General features: G+C 51.2%; 1 protein-coding gene across 1 annotated transcript in view; it reads left to right on the top strand.

The window, feature by feature from the left end:
- The window catches only part of FBRS (fibrosin), a 12,919-nt gene extending 1,569 nt beyond the window's left edge, over positions 1–11,350 (top strand). The window contains 20 exon segments of the mRNA XM_040463201.1: positions 1–368; positions 658–726; positions 728–838; positions 1,577–1,612; positions 1,733–1,762; positions 2,814–2,862; positions 2,954–3,254; positions 4,649–4,811; positions 4,813–4,951; positions 5,157–5,362; positions 5,478–5,522; positions 5,738–5,833; positions 6,070–6,138; positions 6,942–6,971; positions 7,351–7,422; positions 7,732–7,852; positions 7,958–8,038; positions 9,006–9,089; positions 9,212–9,419; positions 9,534–11,350. Of these exon segments, the coding sequence (XP_040319135.1) occupies positions 1–368; positions 658–726; positions 728–838; positions 1,577–1,612; positions 1,733–1,762; positions 2,814–2,862; positions 2,954–3,254; positions 4,649–4,811; positions 4,813–4,951; positions 5,157–5,362; positions 5,478–5,522; positions 5,738–5,833; positions 6,070–6,138; positions 6,942–6,971; positions 7,351–7,422; positions 7,732–7,852; positions 7,958–8,038; positions 9,006–9,089; positions 9,212–9,419; positions 9,534–10,116 (2,861 nt within the window). The 3' untranslated portion in view covers positions 10,117–11,350.
- Positions 11,351–19,842: the final 8,492 nt, after the last annotated feature.

Raw genomic sequence — 19,842 nt, 5'->3', positions numbered from 1 at the left:
ACCGGGAGCAGCGGCGCCGCCGAGGTCCCGGCGGCGACGCGCCCCGGGCCCTGTTGGCCGCCCCGCGCGGCTCCTCGTCGTCCTCGTCGCCGCCACCGCCGGCCAGGCCTTGGTCGTCAGCTTCGTCTGGAGAGCGGCCCGGAGGCCCGAGACGACGGCGGCCGCGTCCCAGGCCTCGGCCCCCGCGACCCCGAGCTCGGAAGCGGCCTGCCGGCTCGGGCAGCCGCGGGGAGGAAGAGGAGGAGGAGGAGGAGGGGGGCGCAGACGACGGGGAGGCCGAGGAGGAGCCTGAGGAGGAGGAAGAAGAAGAGGAGGACTTGATCGATGGCTTCGCCATCGCCAGCTTCGCCAGCCTTGAGGCCTTGCAGGTGGGGCCTGGTGGGGCTGGGGACCTTTGGGGGCTTCAGAGGGGCAGAGAGAAGGGTATCGTGCCTGGAGTGGGTGGAGTTGAGGGGGGAATGCTGGCACCCCAAACCAGAGCAACCGGCTCCTCTGGCCAGGCCTCTGCCCCACCCTGGGGTGGGAGGAGGTAGAGTTAGTCTCCAGGGACCAACCAGGTTATCTGGTCTGAGAGCCACTTTGGTAGCCTGGTCACCCCCAGAGAGGTCGGGAGCTTTCCTTTCTCCATCTACTTTAGTCCCACCTCCTCCTCCACAGAAGGATGCATCTCTTCAGCCCCCAGAGCGACTGGAACATCGGCTGAAGCATTCTGGGAAGCGGAAGAGGGGGGGGCTCCAGTGGGGCCACTGGGGAGCCAGGGGACAGCTCTGATCGGGAGCCTGGCCGGCCCTCTGGGGATCGGGCCCGAAAATGGCCCAATAAACGGAGAAGGAAAGAGGTGAGCTTGTCATAGATCCTTGTCCTTTAAAACTCTGGGCAGAACGTCCTTCACATAGACCTGTTTTTCATCAGTAATGCCAATGCCCATCGTAAACAGTGATTTTATTTTCTAAGGGCAAAGAAGGCAGAGCAAATTTGAGCCCTCTACTCCTCAGTCCGGGTCTGACAGAGACATTCCTACAGTCAGACTTTTCTGCTTTTGGCTGGCTCTGTTTCAGACATGTTGATAATTCAGAGCTGTATCAAAGAGATTTCACTGAATTGTAAATGAATTAGATAGGGTCTCAGCCCTCTCTCTTGAGGCACTAGTAATCTCCCAAGAAAAAAACAATCTGTGAACAAATACCTAAACCAAAATCTGAGAAGCTATAGAAGGCAGAGGTCTGGGAGAGATGCTGTAGAAACCCACATGAGGAAGCCACTCATTCTGCCTGGGGGATGGGAGGAGGGTTGTGGTTAGGGAAAGCCCCCTAGGATGTCTTAGTCAGGCCTTGAAGGATAGTCATAATTGTGCTAAGAGAAGAAACGAGCCAAGTTGTTTTGAGCAAAAACACAGAGATGTGAGAATGTATTTGGAAGATAGAACATTGGGAACGGTGGGCACTAGCAGGAGAAGTAGCTGGAAAAGGATTGAGCGTGTCATGAAAGACCTTGAGTTCTTTGCCGGGGAGTTTAGACTTTATCCAAAGGCCTTGCCAGTCAGCCTCCCTTACCTCTGGACTCTGGTCTTTCTCAGGCCTCCTCCCGTCATTCTCTGGAAGCTGGATACATAGTAAGTGCTCTCCACCTGTACTGGTCCCTCCCCTCTCAATTCCTCTTTGGAAGTCCCCTCTCTACCTTGGGCCCCACTCTTCTTCCCTCTTGTGACATCTCTGTCTTTCCTTCTCCCCAGTGCGATGCAGAAAGCGATCTGGACGAGAGGGTGAGTGGGGGTAGAACTTGTGGGGTGGGCAGTGTTACAACTTGTAAAATGTACTGCAGCTTAAAGGTCTCCTATGTGCAGCAGACAGAGCCTCCCCTTGAGTGGGGAACATAGGTTAGGATTGAATGTGGGGAGGGGGAGGGAGATTGAGAGGGTAAATGACTTCTTTTCTTTAGTAACTAGCACCAGTTGACCAAAGAATAGAAAGCCCATGTTTTGGTATCCCACGTTTTTCAAAGCCCTTGGAGATACCAGTGGTTCTCCACAGAAATCCTAGGTGACTGTGAAACTAAGCTGGTCCTTCCTGCTAGCAGTTAGTCTGCTCTCACAGATTAGAGTCCCAAGCAGAGATTGTGGCAGCAAAGGTTCTAAACTGTTGTGGTCAGTGTCAGAACAAGTCTTATAAATTAGATTTCAGTTTTTTCATCAGGCTTGACGTGCTTGTTTTGAAATAACGTGTTGTAGCAGTTGATGCTTTACTCCTATAACTAACTGAGTTTGTATTCCCTGATGTGTGTCTTGTTTTAGTTTAAAAAGTTGGCTGGACAGGGGCTGTGGTGAACCAGAGAGTTCTTGTCTGTCTAAAGGAGGTGACCACTGTCTAGTTCTAGCTAATTGTCATGCAAGAATAGGAGCCAGTTTTTAAGAGAACCTGCAAGTCTGAGTTTTTATGAGGACGTCTTGCATTTATCAGCAATTAATTTTCAAAGATTTTGCTAACACTTGTGGACCAAACTGATCTGTAAGTCAGGTAGACATGTGGGCCAGCAGTTAGTGATCTCTAACATTTTTGCTTTGATGTGTCTACTTCTTTGCTATATAAGTTCTACCTTGATTCAGTCCTCCTGGCCCAATTTCAGGCTCAGCTATCCTACCCTTTTTCCCAAGGGTAGGCCCTCTGGAGCCCATAGTCTTTGCTGGATTTTAGCTAACCTGGTGAAATAGACTTCTTACCATCACTTATTCTTAGCAGGCTCTAGAGGCTGTTAGCCTTCCTGGGTTAGAGCCTTCCTGAGCAGAACCTGACCCTGTCCCTACCCTTCTTCCCCAGGTCTCCGATGATGACCTCGATCCATCCTTTACTGTCTCAACCAGCAAAGGTTGGTCTCAAGGGCTGGGGCTGGAGACAAGGGAGGGAAGTTGGGTGAGCATGGGCCTCAACTGAATATGTCTGCTGTCCTGTCCTCACAGCCTCGGGCCCCCACGGCGCCTTCAATGGGAACTGTGAAGCAAAACTCTCCGTAGTCCCTAAAGTGTCGGGCCTGGAGCGGAGCCAGGAACAGCCCCCAGGGCCCGACCCGCTGCTAGTGCCTTTCCCCCCGAAGGAACCACCGCCTGCACCGGCCCCTCGGCCTCCTGTCTCACCCCCCGCACCCCTGCCGGCCGCCCCCAGTCTGCCACCCCCACCCCAGCCCCAGCTGCAGCTTCGGGTCTCGCCCTTCGGCCTCCGCACTTCTCCCTATGGCAGCAGCCTGGACCTCAGCACTGGCAGGTGAGTGGTCCAGGGGTTTGGTCTGATCTGGAAGGACCTGGTCATTTTGGCGCCAACCCCTGCATTCTGTGGCTGGGACATGGGATGGTACCTGTGGGATGTGACTTGAAGAAAGGATTCCGAGGCTGAAAAGTTTTAGAGACACTGGGTGAAACAGATTTAAAGAAATTACTTGCTTGCAGGACTTACCAGAACCTTTCCACCCTACATTCACATGCAGGGAAATCCGCTTTGTGCCGTTTCTCAATTTTATTTGCTGGTGAGACCTTCTTGCAGGGCACATCTGCTAGGAATACTGTTCTTCAGAACATACTTTGGGAAATGCTGACATGATGATTAAGGGTGCTGGCTTTGGTGTCAGTCAGACCTGGACTCAAAATCTTGCTCTGCCACATAGTGACTATGTGATTTTTGACAAGTCACTTAATCTCTCTGAGCCTCCATTTCCTCCTCCTGTAAAAAGAAATAGCAAGAGTACCTTCATCCTAACAAAGCTATTGTGAGGATTAATTATGAGTTAATGCAGTGTTTCCCAAAGTGTGTACATGCATCGTCATTGGTGCGTGAGATAATTTGAGCTGTTACGTGAGTAAATTTTTTTCAGTTGTTACTTGCTTTAGAAAAACATGACTAGTATCTCAAACCCTTGATTTCACATGTGTGGCTTGGGCGAGGCTAAGTGAAAAGTCAAGAAAGAGTTAAATTAAAGAAAGAAGTAAATGGTACAGGTGGTTGCACGGACGCAGCAGCAGTTGGGAAGGTGGTGTGACATGTTGGAGATTTGGATTAGCATGTAAAGCAGGTGCCAGCACTTGACCTACAGTAAGTGCTTGTTAAAGGGTAAGAATCACTGACACTATTATTATCATTATCGATGCTGTTCTATTGTTGTTATTCTCATTATTGTTCTTTTTCTTATTCTTGAGAAAACTAAGGCTCAGAGAGGGGCAGTGACTTGCTCAAGGTCACCCAGGGTGTCAATGGCAAGATGGGCCTAGAATTCAGGTCACCTGACTCCTAGGCCAGGCCAGGGAGGTGCTGCTTCCACTGTCTTAGGGTGGGAACCCAGGTGGCTTAGGTTGTAACTAAGCGGCAAAGCGAACGACATGTTTCGTGCTGCAGTTGAGTCAGAAAAGGGCAAGTCATGTGGTCAGAGACGTCCGGGCAGCTGTGTGGAAGAGATCTGGAGAGGGAGAGCGTGGGGGTCGCTGGGTGTGGGAGGTACCTCAGTCTGAGGATGGGCTCCCTGGGCGGGGGTGGGGGTCCTGGGGGCCGGGTTCTACCACCTTCCATGTTGGAGAACCAGGGTCAAGGTATCGCCCAGGCTTCTGACCCCCTCCCGTCAGAGCTGGCACCTCCCAACCCCTCACTCATCTCCCCACTTCTCTCCCCAGCTCTTCACGGCCGCCCCCCAAGGCCCCGGCCCCTCCCGTGGCTCAGCCTCCCCCCTCATCATCCTCTTCGTCCTCTTCCTCCTCATCTGCCTCCTCCTCGTCCGCGCAGCTCACCCACCGGCCCCCGACGCCCTCACTGCCCCTGCCTTTGTCCACCCACAGCTTTCCCCCCCCCTGGGCTGCGGCCCCCCCCACCGCCCCCCCACCCCTCCTTGTTCTCCCCTGGCCCCACCCTGCCCCCACCCCCACCCCTGCTGCAGGTGCCAGGGCACCCTGGGGCCTCAGCCGCTAACGCCCTTTCTGGTGAGTTTGGGGTCCTGGCCGGGGGGTGGGGGGCCATGGCCCCGGGCTTGGGCCCAGTCGGCTCTGGGGCAGCTGGACCTCAGCAGACATCAGGGCTTGAGGAGGGAGTGGCTAAAGGCCAGAAGGGAAGGCCAGTCACCTGGGCCCAAGGAGGCTGACCTGGTGGCGACAGATATTAAAGCCTTCTCCCCCTCCCCTCCCACAGAGCAGGACCTGATCGGCCAGGACCTGAACTCTCGCTACCTGAATGCCCAGGGTGGCCCCGAGGTGGTGGGGGCAGGGGGCTCCGCCCGGCCCCTGGCCTTCCAGTTCCACCAGCACAACCACCAGCACCAGCACACCCACCAGCACACCCACCAGCACTTCACCCCTTATCCCCCGGGCCTGCTGCCACCCCATGGCCCCCACATGGTGAGCTCCTCATTGGGCTGGTGATGAGGCTCAGAGACTTGGGGGGAGGGTGTGGCTTCCAGGGGAAGATCATGGGTCCCTGGCTGGCAGCTTACTCTTCCCTTCTCTTCCCCAGTTTGAGAAATATCCAGGAAAGATGGAAGGCCTTTTCCGGCATAATGTGAGTGTGTGTGTGTGTGGTGTGTCATGTGATGGATGCATCAATGCGTGTGGCCCTGACTGTTGGGGATCCAGTCTTCAGCTTCAAAAGCAAGAGCCTTGAGCCTGGGAGAGCTCCCTGGGGGACTTTAGGGTGGAGGCCAGAGGATTGATGGGCAGACGAGACGTGGGCTGCCCCTCCACCCCCAGCTTGGACTAGTCCCCTTCTCTCCACAGCCGTACACGGCCTTCCCTCCCGCAGTGCCCGGCCTCCCTCCGGGCCTCCCGCCGGCTGTCTCCTTTGGCTCCCTGCAGGGGGCCTTCCAGCCCAAGGTGAGCTCCCAATCCAAATACCACCACCTCCCACCCTGTACAAACCCAGACGCCCCAGATCCACATACCTTCTTCCGTTCCCCAAAACCACGCCCATTCTCCTGTCCTCCCCTTGTGGACCTAGATTTCTTCAGAGCCAATGCACCCTCCCTGTCCCAGCCCCCAGCTTGGTTCCAGACCCCTTTTTATGCCTGGCGCCAGCTCTCCTGACTGATCCCTCCACTCCCCTTTCCCAGAGCACGAACCCCGAGCTGCCACCACGACTGGGGCCAGTGCCGAGCGGGCTTCCCCAAAAGGGGACACAGGTGAGGGGGGCCAAGGCAGGTCCTGGGGGAACTAGAATATCTGTTGAGGGAGAGCAGGGTTGATTGAAAGTGAACGACTGATCCCTGCCTTTAATACACGATCAGGGGCATCCCTGAGAATCTGACGAGAGGGAATTTCTGTAAAGGACAAGTTTTACCATGCATGAGGAATAGGAAATTTCATGAAGTTGTCCCAGAAGTGAGCTTACTAGGAGAGTAGTTTTTGTAGGAGTTTTCTAATTTTTCAAGTTACAAAATCCTTTTTTTTTTTTTTTTCAAGTGACATCACACCAGGAAGTCCTGTCCATAAAACAATGAATGAAAAGATAAGCTGCTCCTTTGTGAAGTGGCACAGGGAGCAGCCTTAGAGCCCACGGCTCTGGGAATATCATGAAAAGCACAGGATGTGTTTCCTAAAGGGTAGACTAGACCAGAGATTTTGCAACCTCTTTTAGCAGCAGTAAAGGTTTTTTTTTACTAGAGGAATCTTCAGCAGAGTCTCACTATGTAAAGCTGTTAGTAGGATAGGTTCTGAGATTGAGAAAGCTGCCTGTCTGCCTCCTCACTCCCCAGTCTTCCAAGCAGGGGCACGTCCTTGGGGCCTGGTTCAAAACCTTAGTGCTGGAGGGGAGATACCGAGAGTGGGAGAGATGGGGAAATTAGTCTTGACAGAGGCAGGCAAGGCCCGAGGGAGCCACACAAGGGCTCTGGTGTTTGGGTGGGGATTGGGGACTGTGGAGACGAGGTGCCCAAGACAGTAAACAGGTCTGAATCGCCGCCAATCTCTGCTTTGCCATCCCCAGATCCCCGACCATTTCCGGCCACCTTTGAGGGTGAGTTTGGTGAGGACCTCAGGCTGCATGAGGCTGCGGGCTGGTGTCAGGGTGTTTGGCTAAGGGCGGGTCTTGCTTGGGAATGAGCGAGAAGCCCAAGACGTGGAGGCAGCCAGATGTGGAACAACAGAAAGGGAAAGGCTTACAAGCTACAGACCAGGGTTCTGATGTAACTGGCCGTGGGACCTTGGGCAAGACAGTTTATCTCTCTGAGCCTCAGTTTCCTAGGCTGTGAAATGAACCTAGTCATCCCTCAGTTGTAGGGATGATGAGTGGGGATGTTGTGTGGCAAGGCTGGGCCTAGGACCAGGCCTGGAGTGGGTGATGAGTGAACGTTCTTTCCTTCCCTTTCCCTTTGGTTATCCTTCTGGGGCGGCAGAAACCAGGGAAGTGGTGTGCCATGCACGTGCGCGTGGCTTACATGATCCTGAGACACCAGGAAAAGATGAAGGTACTGGGTCCGGAGGGCTGGGGAGAGCGAGAGTGGGCCAGCCTGAGCCCTGGGCATCTGCCTTTGGCAGAGCTTGGCCGAATTGCTTGGCTCTGTCCCGGTCACTGCCTGAGCGTTTTCACAGTTAGTACTAGGTTGTCTGGCTAACTAGGGGGAGGTGGTCTGAGAAGGCTCTGAGAGAGGCAGAGGCTAGGCACCCAAGCCCCTTCTTGGCGCCCGCTAGCCCTTGGAGGGGACCTAGGGGTGGAAGAGCAAGAGCGGGACTTCACCTGGCTCCTCACTCACCACCCCTCTCCCTGTCCCACGCAGGGCGACTCCCACAAGCTTGACTTTCGGAACGACCTCCTGCCCTGCCTTCCGGGGCCCTATGGGGCCCTGCCCCCTGGGCAGGAGCTCTCCCACCCGGCCGCCTCCCTCTTCACTGCGACTGGTGAGTCTGGCCAGCCCTCTCAGGGCCTGAGGTTCCCTATCTATAGCCCAAGGCCCACCTTGCGCCCACTCAGCCTCACCAGAATCTCCCACCTCTCTGCCCCAGGTGCCGTCCACGCTGCAGCCAACCCTTTCACCGCAGCTCCCGGGGCCCACGGAACCTTTCTGAGCCCCAGCACCCACATTGGTAAGAGCCATGGGCATGTTGGGCAACCCAGGCCTTGTCCCTGACTTCAGGAGTTCTCAAGCTGGGGATGGAAATTAGACTTGAGAGGCAGCTGGAATGGGGGTAGGCCTGGTTCCACTTGATTCGTGACCTTGGGCGAGTTACTCTAACCCATCTGAGCCTTGATCTTGTCACCTGTGAAGTGGGATAGGGAAGGGAGAAGCGATTGCCAATCTCTGCCACCTCAGACACTGTCTCTGAAATAGCCAGTGGTAGGGGGTATAGTGTGCCACCTGGGAGAGGAGGGTGGAGGAAGGCTGTGCACGCCCAGGTGAGAACATAGTCGCTGGCTCCTAGCAGTCTTGTCAGGCTTCGTGGGGGGATTTAACTCGGGTCTGGGTAGACACAAGGGAATTGAGCCTGATAGCATAGGATTAGGTGTTCCTGGAAGAGGAAGTTGTGAGATGTTCCCCTAGTGGGTAGGTTAGTTGTTCTGACTGGCTATGTGCATGAAGTTAGGGTCAGGTTGGGAAAGGCCCTGCATGTCAGGTGGGAGGAAACCAGCAGAGAACTTTGGGTGAATGGTTTGCTCTAGAGCCGGTCTGGGTGGCCGGTGTCGGGGGATTGTGGGGTAAGACCTTGACCTCTGGAGTCAGAGAGGCCTTGGGCTGGGGGTACCATTTACTGGCTAGATGACCATTGGCAAGTCACTTCACTTCTCTGAGCCTGTTTCATCATCTTTAAGTGGGAGTGATCCTGTCTGCCTAGTGGGGCTTGTTGTTTGTGAGGTTAAACAACACGATGCATGTCAAAGCCTAGTGCCTTGCCAGGCCTAAGGAGGTGTTCGGCACCTGGTGGTTAAAACCAAGACCCAAGCGGCCGAGAGCTCTGGGGCCTGCTTGCTAATAAGCTGCCTCTTCCCTGCCAGTCTTGGTGCCTGATCAGAGCCGGCTGCCGACGCTCTGACCATTCCCCTTTTCTCCCACAGATCCCTTTGGGCGTCCCACAAGCTTCGCCTCTTTGGCTGCCCTCTCCAACGGGGCCTTTGGAGGCCTGGGCAGCCCCACATTCAGTGAGTGCGGGTGGGGTGGGGCGGGTGGGTGGCTGTGGCAGTGGGCTGGGGAGGGGGGGTTGTCCCTGAGTGGGGCCTCCTCCTCGTGGCTCCTGTCACTCCCTGCTTCGCCCTCTGTCTAGACTCCGGCGCCGTCTTTGCCCAGAAAGAAAGCCCAGGGGCTCCACCAGCCTTCGCCTCCCCGCCAGACCCATGGGGCCGCCTGCACCGCAGTCCTCTGGCCTTTCCTGCCTGGGTCCGGCCCCCTGAGGCCGCCCGGACTCCAGGCTCCGACAAGGAGCGGCCTGTGGAGCGGAGAGAGCCCTCTATCACCAAGGAGGAGAAAGACAGGTGTGCTTCCCCCGTCCCCCCCCCCACTGCCCACACCCCTGGCCCTCCCTCCCCGAAGCCTGGTCTGGTCGCAGCCTGGTCAGACCACTGGAGTACCTCCATTCTTTCCCACAGGGACCTCCCCTTCTCACGGCCCCAGCTCCGAGTTTCTCCTGCTACTCCCAAGGCCAGGGCTGGTGAGGAAGGGGCCAGACCGGCCAAGGAATCAGTGCGGGTAAAGGAAGAACGGAAGGAGGAGGCCGCCGCCGCCGCCGCTGCCGCCGCCGCCGCCGCCGCCGCTGCTGCCGCCGCTGCCGCCACCACCGGGCCTCAGGGCCTTCACCTACTGTTTGAGAGGCCCCGGCCACCCCCTTTTCTGGGCCCTAGTCCCCCAGAGCGCTGCGCTGGCTTTCTGGAGCCAACCTGGTTGGCAGGGCCCCCTCGCCTTGCTAGGCCACCCCGCTTCTATGAGGCTGGCGAGGAGCTGACTGGACCAGGGGCTGTGGCTGCCGCCCGCCTCTACGGTCTGGAGCCTGCCCACCCCCTGCTATACAGCCGCTTGGCCCCGCCACCGCCACCTGCTGCGGCCCCGGGAACCCCTCACCTTCTCAGCAAGACCCCCCCAGGAGCCCTTTTGGGGGCACCACCTCCACTTGTGCCCGCCCCCCGGCCTAGTTCCCCACCTAGGGCCCCTGGCCCAGCCCGGGCTGACAGGTGAGGGAAGGGGAGGGGCGGGGGCCAAGCTCCATCCCCCTTTCCTTTTGACAAGGTCCTAGAGCTGAGGTTTCAAGCCAGGGCTAGAGGGCAGAGGTCATGACCTGACCAGCCATCTCTGAGGTCATGGAACCTGGGAGCTTAAGCCCCAACCCCCACAAGATCAAGCATCAGATGGACCTTGGGGTCACTGGGAGGGCAGAGGTCACAATCCTCTAGAGAGGGGTGTGTGTGTGAGTGTGTGTGTGCGCGCGCGTGTGTGTACATGTGAGAGATGAGAGTGGGGTCATTTCAGAGGTCATAGCTCATGATCTCCTGAGGTACACCATCGCCCCCTCTGAGGGCCCCTAGGCCCTTGGCCTGCCTCCCCAAGGGCTCACTAAGCCAGAGGCCAAAGTGCCCCCCCTCCCCTTCACCTACCACCCAAGTCCTCATGCCCTCTCAGGGCTGGGGGAGGAGGGGCTAACGGAAGGGGGGTTCCATGTACATATTTATCTCCCCTTCCACATAGCCCCCCAGACCTTTTGTACATTTTTACAGGGGTGCCCCTCCCAATAACCCCCCTTCCTGGTTAATTAAATCCTCAGACTGGTGCTGTGTTCCTAGCCTCTGGCCTCTCTGTGGGGGGAGGGGGGATTGTAGAGGGAAGAGCTGGGAGGGGACAGGCAGGAACCCAGGGCTTATCCCTGGAAATATGGAGTCAGCAGGAGACAGAGCAACAGGGGAAGGGACCTGGGTACCTAGGCTGGAAAGAAGGGCAAACGCTTCCTGCTTGGCTAACAGCCCAGGTCCCCCCCCCCTCCCACTTGTTCCTGTTACCTCTGTGTGCCACCATTCCCAAAAGGCTCAAATCTCTAAGCTTCAGACTCCACCTCTTAGTGGCTCAGTCCCCCTACTCCATTTCCAAGTGCCCCCAGGACTCCTGGGCCCTGCTCCCCAGAACCCTGTTCCCCAGAAACCTGCCCTAGGCTGGGGGGGTGGGGGGCAGAGAAGGTCACCATGTACCACACACCAAAGAAGGGGGTCGGCCCGGGGGTGGGCCACACAGGCAGCTTCTTCAGCAGCCTCTCGGCAGCAGTCCCAGCCTTCCCAAAGCAGCAGGCGCCCCCAGGCTGGGGCCCAACCTAGAAGGCAGGGGTCAATTTAACAAAAACATAACGTTGACTTTTTTTCCCCGGTGGGGCTTATTCTGTAACATGACTTGCGGATATTTATATAAAAATGAGTGTTACAATGAGGCCCCTTGGCTGCTCTTTCAGTGTGGGGGGGGGGGGTCATCTGGCGGCGGGCAAGGGGCATTGGGTCAGGGAGGGATGAGGGAGGACAGTACTGAAGACAGGATATGTCCTGGAAGGTTCCCCTTCCCACCTGGGAGAGTAGTTATTTTACTTGTAGATGGATGAATTGGGGTGTTGGGCATTGACGTTTTTCACACATTTTTATATAACCCAGGGGTACATACTATACGGGTTCAAACCAGACAGAAGGATGGCAAAACTGAATTTCCCGTTCACCTGCCAACCCACGCAAGCCCCATGCCTTTTCTGAGGTAACCGCTCTTGATCATTTGATCTACGTTCTTCAGGCCCATTTCCGTGTGTTTACGTACGCGTACGTGTACTTGCGTAGTTGTGTTAGAAAAAGATCTGCAGTTTTTTTAAACACTAATTTTTATGTGTGGTCACTATAAAACAAATGCAAATACATACTACAGAGGGAAAGTGCCTCATAATATCACCCCTCAGAGATGACCGCTGCTAATTGTCAGGAGTATATTCCCCCAGTTATTTTTCTAGCTAGAAGCTTAAAATACCGTGAAAAAAAAAATGGGATCCTGTGAAATGTACTATTTTTCAAATGTCCTAATTTTCCTTTTTTACACTTAACATTATTTTTTGATGTGATCATTGAAAACCAAGTGACTAGGGGCACCTGAGTGGCTCAGTCGGTTAAGCGTCTGCCTTTAGCTCAGGTCATGATCTCATGGTTCTTGAGTTCGAGCCCCACATCGGGCTCTGTGCTGATAGCATGGAGCCTGCTTGGGATCCTCTCTCTCCTCTCTCTCTGCCTCTGCCTTGCTTGTGCTCACTCTCTCAAAATAAATACACTTTAAAAATGTTAAAAAAAAAAAAAAAAAAGTCCAAGTGGCTAAACCCAGCTAGAGCCGCTGGCTCCCCTGCAAGCCACCCAGAATTGTCTTGTCCCACTGTATCCATCGCCTTAGAAGAGATGCGTCTGACATTCTCTACTGTCACTCACTGTACATACCCAAGACTTGTAGGGAAGACTCAAGCCTAGATCGCTCCAACAAGTCACAAACAGGTTGACCAGAAGAAGAAACTTGGCTTGTAGACAAGATTTCACATGGCAGTCCTCGCTTTCAGCTTCTTTAGAAAAATCTAAAAATCCGTTGACGCCATACCTGCTTTCCCTATGACTGCCCCTTGAGATGGGGCATGATCTTTCCACATTGCCACTGTCTCCCCCACTCTATTGTTTAGGAACGAGCCATTGTCACTATTGACGATCCCCCATAAACATTTGGGTGTGAAACTCTCAGGAAAATGCTTTCTTTTTTTTTAATGTTTATTTGAGAGAGAGAGGGTGGGGGCATGTGCACATGTGTGAATGGGGGAGGGACAGAGGAGGACAGAATATCCAAAGCCGTCTCTTTGCTGACAGGAGAGAGCCACATGAGGGGCTCTAACTCATGAACCATGAGATCATGACCTGAGCTGAAGTCAGACGCTTAACCGACTGGGCCAACCAGGCGCCCCAGAAGAATAATACTTTCTAGATGTGTATATCCAATCTCTCCTAGATCCCCCCACAAGTAACTCAGATACCCAGTCATCTCCTAGATCTGACGCTGTGCTCTCCAGCCCAATCCATTTCCATCTCTGTTATCAGCACCCAAGTCAGAAACCCACCTGTTACCTCAATGGATTCACTTGTCTGAACTGCCTTTTATTGTTTCAACCACTCTCACTTCGTCATGCCAGGCACTGAATAGTGGCTGCGGATACAGAGGTAAACAAAAATCCCAGCTTTCCTGAAGCTGACATGTGTGGACTGGGAGGAGCAACCGTACATGCCTCAAAAAGAAAAAAGGTTGAAGGACAGGAATCCCCAGGGCTGCCTCTTGGGGCCTCTCCTCATAACCACCGTGTGCCATTTGAACCATCCCCACATGTCCTAATCCCAACTCAGGAGCTCCTCAGGCAGAGGGAAGAGAAGAATCCAGAAAGACTGTCAATGCTGAGGAAAACACGAAATCACTTCACTGTCCTGAGGCTGCTATTTGGAAATGCAGTTCTTTGTTCTGGATGAGCTCAGAAGTGTAGCTATGTAAGCTTAAGCCATGGGCTTATATGTGCACCACGGTTTATTTGTGAAATGGAGGGTTTTTTCGTTTTAATTTGAAGATCTAATTGGATCTATTAAATGATTGCTGAATTGGGCAGCACCCCATCTAGCAAATAGGTGCTCCTAAAATGGAGGATTTTCAAAACAATTTTATTAAGATATAACTCACATACCATATAAGTCACTCACTCTTTTATGACTGGTTTCACTCAGCATTGTAAGTATTCAAGGTGTATCCGTATTGTTGCTTGCATCAGTACTTCATTCCTTTTTATTGCCAGACAGTACTCCATTATATGGACGTACCACATTGTGTTTATCCATTCTTCAGTTGCAGATGTTTAAGTTGTTTCTTTTAACTACTATGAATAATGTTGTGAATATCCGTGTACAAGTTTTGGTATGAACACATTTTTTTCCTAATTTTTTTAACGTTTATTTATTATTGAGAGACAGAGAGACACAGCATGAGCAGGGGAGGGGCAGAGAGAGGGAGACACAGAATCCGAAGCAGGCTCCAGGCTCTGAGCTGTCAGCACAGAGCCCGACACGGGGCTTGAACTCACAAACCGCGAGATCATGACCTGAGCCGAAGTCGGACGCTTAACTGACTGAGCCACCCAGGTGCCCCGAACACATTTTTTACCTTAGACAGAGAGGGGAGAGGGGCAGAAGGAGAGACAGAGAATCCCAAGCAGGATCCATACTTGATTCTGCCACCCTGGGATCGTGACCTGAGCTGAAAACAAGAGTCGGACGCTCAACTGACTGTGCCACCCAGGCGCCCCAATATGAACACATTCTAAATTCTCTTAGGTATATACCTTGGGTTGGAATTATTGGGTCCTATGGTAACTCTTAACTCTTAGTTTATCATTTTGGGGAATCGCCAAGCTAGTTTCCAAAGTGGCTGCACTATTTTACATTCCTATCAGCAATGTCTGAAGATGGAGTTTTAATGGGTTCTCCTAGTATTACTGTGTGAATTCACTAAGTTAACTAGCACAAACTTCTTAGAACAGTGCCTGGCACAGAGTAGGTGCTCAAAAACTTATTGCTGTCCTGATCGGTGATGCCTTTCTGATCAGAAACTCTTAGAAGCAGATCTTAGAGCTCAATCAAGGAGAATGTTTACTTACATGCCGTTTGTTGGGAAGGCACGTCTTCCAAAACAGACTTTGAGGTGAGGAGCACATATGTAGTGGCACAGAAGGAAGAAGGAGCCTGAGCCAGTGAAGAACACAGATTAAGAGTCTTCTTCATCAGACAGATCAGAGTTTAAGTTTGGTCTCCACCAACCAGCTCTGTGAATTTGGTCTTTAGCTGGTTTCTACTTTCCAAAGAAAATGACAGTTCCAGCCCCCAGGTTCATTGTGATGGTTACATAGAATGATGCAGACAGAGGGTACTTAGCACAGAATTGAGTACACAGTGGACGTTCACTAAATGAGAGTGTTGTTACTGATCGCAGTGGGAAAGATTATAAACAGGTTCCTTACTTCAAGATGGGTAGGTTGAAGTTCAGAGAAATTTATATGATGTATGGAGTTAGAAGAAAGACATACATATTTGGAAAGATTTAAAAAATAAGCTTGATTATTTTTTATTCTTTCTTTTTTTTAATTAGAGGTGGGAAGAGAGGAGCAGAGGGAGAGTGAGAGAGAATCTAAAGCAGGCTCCACTCCCAGCATGGACCCCCACGCAGGGCTCAATCCCATAACCCTGGGATCATGACCTGAGCTGACATCAAGAGTCAGACGCTCAACCAACTGAGCCACCCAGGTGCCCCTAAACTTACTATTAGAACACTCTTAGATGTACAAAAAAAAAATGGCAAAGATAGTAAAAGAGTACATAGATTTTTTATATCCCCTAAACTCAGTTTCCTGTATTAACACCTATTAACATCTCACATTTTTAAAAAAAATTTTTAAATGTTTGTTTTGAGAGAGAGAGAGAGAGAGAGAGAGCGCATGCAAGGGGGGGAGGGGGGGAGAGGCAGAGAGAGAAGGAGACACAGAATCCGAAGCAGGCTCCGAGCTGTCAGCACAGAGCCCGACACAGGGCTTGAACCCACTAACCATGAGATCATGACCTGAGCCGAAGTCGGACACTCAACCAACTGAGCCACCCAGGTGCCCCAACATCTCGCATTTGTTAATCAGTTAATCAGTATTGATGTATTATTGACTTAAGTCCATACTTTATTCAGATTTCCTTAGCGTTTTTTTTGTTTTTGAGAGAGAAGGTGTGAGGGGCAGAGAAAGAAAATCTCATGAAGGGCAAAGAGAGGGTGAGAGAGAGAGAGAAGCGGGGCTTGTGTTCACCCAAAGCGGGGCACGAACACACCTGAAGCAGGGCAAGAGCTCACCAGATGTAGGGCTCAAACTCATGAACCATGAGATCATGACAAGAACCAAAGTCAGATGCTTAAACAACTGAGCCACCCAAGCACCCCGGTTTTGTTTTGTTTTGTTTTAATAATTTCATTCATGGGGCACCTGGGTGGCTCAGTCGGTTGAGCGTCAGATTTTGGCTCATGGTCTCACAGGTCGTGATCTCACAGTTTGTGGATTCGAGCCTCTGTGCTGACAGCTCAGAGCTTGGAGCTGTTTCGGATTCTGTGTTTCTCTTTCTCTCCCTCCCTCCCCTGCTCACACTCTCTCTCTCAAAAATAAATAAACATAAAAAAAACTTTCATTCATTTTTTTTTGAGAGAGAGAAAGAGGGCGTGAGTGAGCAAGGGGCAGAGAGTGAAAGGGACAGAAAGAGAAGAGAGAGAGACAGAGAGAATCTCACAAGGGGCAGAGAGAAAGGGAGAGAGAGAGAATCCCATGCAGCCTCTGCACTGTCAGTGTGAAGCCCGAAGAGGGCTTAACCTGATGTGATGATCAAACTCATCATGAGATCATGACCTTGGCTGAAGTCGGATGCTCGCTCAACCAACTGAGCCACCAGGCACCCCAGATTTCCTTAGTTTTACCTAATATCGTTTGTGTTCCAGGATCCCACCACAAGGATACCACATTACACGGAGTCATCATGTCTCCTTAGACTCCTTTTAACCATGACTTTTCTAGACTTTCCTTGTTTTTGATGATCTTGACAGTTTTGAGGAGTATTCATCAGGTATTTTAGAACATGTCCCTTACTTGGGCTTGTTGTCTTTCTTAGGATTAGACTGGAGTTACGGGTTTGGGGAGGAAGCAGAGGTAAAGTGCCGTTTTCATCACATCGTATGGACGGTACATGCCTTCGAGATGACTTATCACTGTGGCTGAGGGAGGGCTTATCAGCTTCCACTGCAAAATTACTCTTTCCCCTCTTCTTTGCACATTCTACTCTGAGAGGAAGTCGCTCTGCACAGCCCTTACTATAAGACTTGAGAAATTATGGTCCACCTCCTTGAGGGCAGAGTATCCACACAAATTGCTTGGAATTCTTCTGCATGGGAAAGTTGTCTCTTCTTGCTTTATTTATTTATTCTATCATGTATTTATGCTATGATGGATTCATGGGTATTTCTTTTCTGCTTTAGGCCATACTCCAGTATTACTTTACTTATTACTCCCCAGTTTTCAGTTGGCTCCTATGCCCCCCCCCTTTCATTGTGGGGCTTTTTGCTTTTTTGGTATTTTTATCCCAGACTTACTTTTTACTGTTTATCCTTTTGTATCTTTGGGTCTTTGTCTCCCAGTGTATGTATTACCTGTTCTTAAAAGTTAAAACAACTGCCAGTGTAATTAACATAAAAAGTCTTGTAGCTTGTAACAAAAGACAGAGTCAAAAGTGTCCTTCCTTCCCCTGATACCCTCCTGCCTTGCTCCATTTCTCCTTTCCAGAGATACCATGTTGATTTCCTGTTTGTTTCTCCAGCACAATTCTTTTTTTTTTTTCCTTCTTTTAAACAAATGTTTACATATAGTACACACTGTTCTGTGTGCTGCTTTTCTCAAGTAACTATCTCTTGCGGGTTATGGCTCGCCTTTGTAAGGCTATACCATAATATATTTAGCCATTCTCCATTAGTGAACATTTAGGTTCTTTCCAGTCTTCTACCACTGGAACAAGGAGTGCTGCAGTGAATACCCACCTCTTTGTATACCTGAGCAAATAAATCTGCAGGATAAATTTCTAGGCAGAGATTTGCTGAGCCAAAGAGTCCATGCTTTCAAATTTTAGATGCTGCTGAGTTCCCCTGCACAAACCTTGTGTCAACTGCCAATTTTCATGCTCAGCGTTAAGAGAGGACCTGTTTTCCCATACGCTTGCTAACACAGAGAACTAACAAGCTTTTTGATTTTTGCCAATTCCACAGGTGAAAGATCGTGCCCTGTAGAATTTGAATCTGCATTTCTTTTAGTGTGAGTGAACCTGAACATCTTGCTGGACATTTAAAATTCTTTTGTGTTTTTGTTTTCTGTGAATTGCCTCTTCAAATGTCTACCCATTCCCCTCTCCCCCTGCTCTTTGGGTTTGTTTGTTTGTTTAATAACCTTTGTTTTTTTGCCTCAGTGAAAGCTACTCATTCATTTCTTCCATCAACAAATATTTATTTACCTACTGTATATCAGACTCTGTTTTAGCAATGTGACAGTGACCAGAAAGGCCAAAGGTATTTTTCTCTGGGAGATTAAAATTCTACAGGGGGTAGATGGAGAGTAAAGGAATAAATACATGTTGGCTGGCAATACATGTTATGGAGAGAAAGTAAGGTATGGGCTAGAAAGTTCTGGGGTGCTGTTTTATATACAAGGATTAAAGAGAGTTTCTCAGAGGCATTTTAAGGGAGCAGAGGTGGGAATGAAATGAGGAAAGGAAGCATGCAGTCATCTGGGAGAGGAATGCTTTAGGCAGAGGGAACAGCAGTGCGAAGTCCCTGAGGTGGAAATGTGCTAGGTGGGCTGGAGCCTGAGGGCTAGCATGGCTGGAGCAGGGTGAGCCAAGGGGTTTGGGAGATAAGTGGAGACCAGATCATGCAGGGCCTTGTAGGCCTTTGTAAGGACTTTGGCTTCTATTCTCAGTGAGGTGCTAGCCACTGCAAAGTTTATTTGTTTATTTTGGCTGTACCTTTTTTTTTTTTTTTTTTTTTTTTGAGATTTTTAGAGCAGAGGAATGACATTATCCAATTTAGCTTCTTTTTTTTTTAAATTTTTTTCAACGTTTATTTATTTTTGGGACAGAGAGAGACAGAGCATGAACGGGGGAGGGGCAGAGAGAGAGGGAGACACAGAATCGGAAACAGGCTCCAGGCTCCGAGCCATCAGCCCAGAGACTGAGGCAGGGCTCGAACTCACGGACCGCGAGATCGTGACCTGGCTGAAGTCGGACGCTTAACCGACTGCGCCACCCAGGCGCCCCTAGCTTCTTTTTTTTAAGTTTATTTATTTTGAGGGAGAGAGAGAACACGAGCAGGGGAGAGTCGGGGGCAGGGGGGAGAAAGAGAATTCTAAGCAGGCTCCATACCATCAGCACGGAGCCTTACGCAGAGCTCAAACCCACGAATTGTGAGATCATGACCTGAGCTAAACCAAGAGTCGGAAGCTTAACCCACTGAGCCACCCAGGCACCCCCCATAATTAGATTTTTTTTAAATTTTTTTTAACGTTTATTTATTTTTGAGACAGAGAGAGACACAGCATAAACGGGGGAGGGGCAGAGAGAGACGGAGACACAGAATCAGAAGCAGGCTCCAGGTTCTGAGCCATCAGCCAGGAGCCCGACGCGGGGCTCACGCGGGGCTCGAACTCGCGGACCACGAGATCGTGACCTGAGCTGAAGTCGGACGCTTAACCGACTGAGCCACCCAGGCGCCCCAGATTTTTAAAGGACCATACAATAGCATGGTCTGTGAATTGAGACATTACAATACACATGTCACTGGGGCATTTCTCATCATTAGCCTGTTCTAACTGCAAAATGTAGGGGGATGGCCTGCTTTAAGCAAATCCAGTGTGTGAAATTTCAGATGGACCTGATTTTCTCTAAGGGAGTGGGCAGTCATTGCCATAGCCATGTGCTCAATTTGGCAGGGCTAATGTGGTGATCCCAAGCTTCTAGGCCCAGGGTTTTTGCTTGTGGATAACAAATAACCTACCTTTTTCCCCATTGGAAGGAATCATCTCCCCAAAGCTCAGCAACCACTCTCTAGAAGTGCCTCCTGCTGACACCTTCATACAAAGCCATAAAAATTTGTGTTCAAGAATGTTCCCCGAATTAGTGGTAATAATTGAACAACTTTGTGAATATACTAAAAATGCTTGAACTGTATACATGAAAGGGTTGGAATTTATGGTATATGGATTATAATTCTGTAATAACAACAACAATAAAGAACATTCCCAGAAACCCTGTTCACCGTAGC

This window comes from Herpailurus yagouaroundi, unplaced genomic scaffold (assembly GCF_014898765.1).
Source record: "Herpailurus yagouaroundi ecotype Mexico unplaced genomic scaffold, PumYag 379, whole genome shotgun sequence".
In the NCBI taxonomy this organism is placed as follows: Eukaryota; Metazoa; Chordata; class Mammalia; order Carnivora; family Felidae; genus Herpailurus; species Herpailurus yagouaroundi.
Note: the sequence above shows the minus strand (reverse complement) of the source record. Positions and strands in the feature narration are given on the sequence as shown.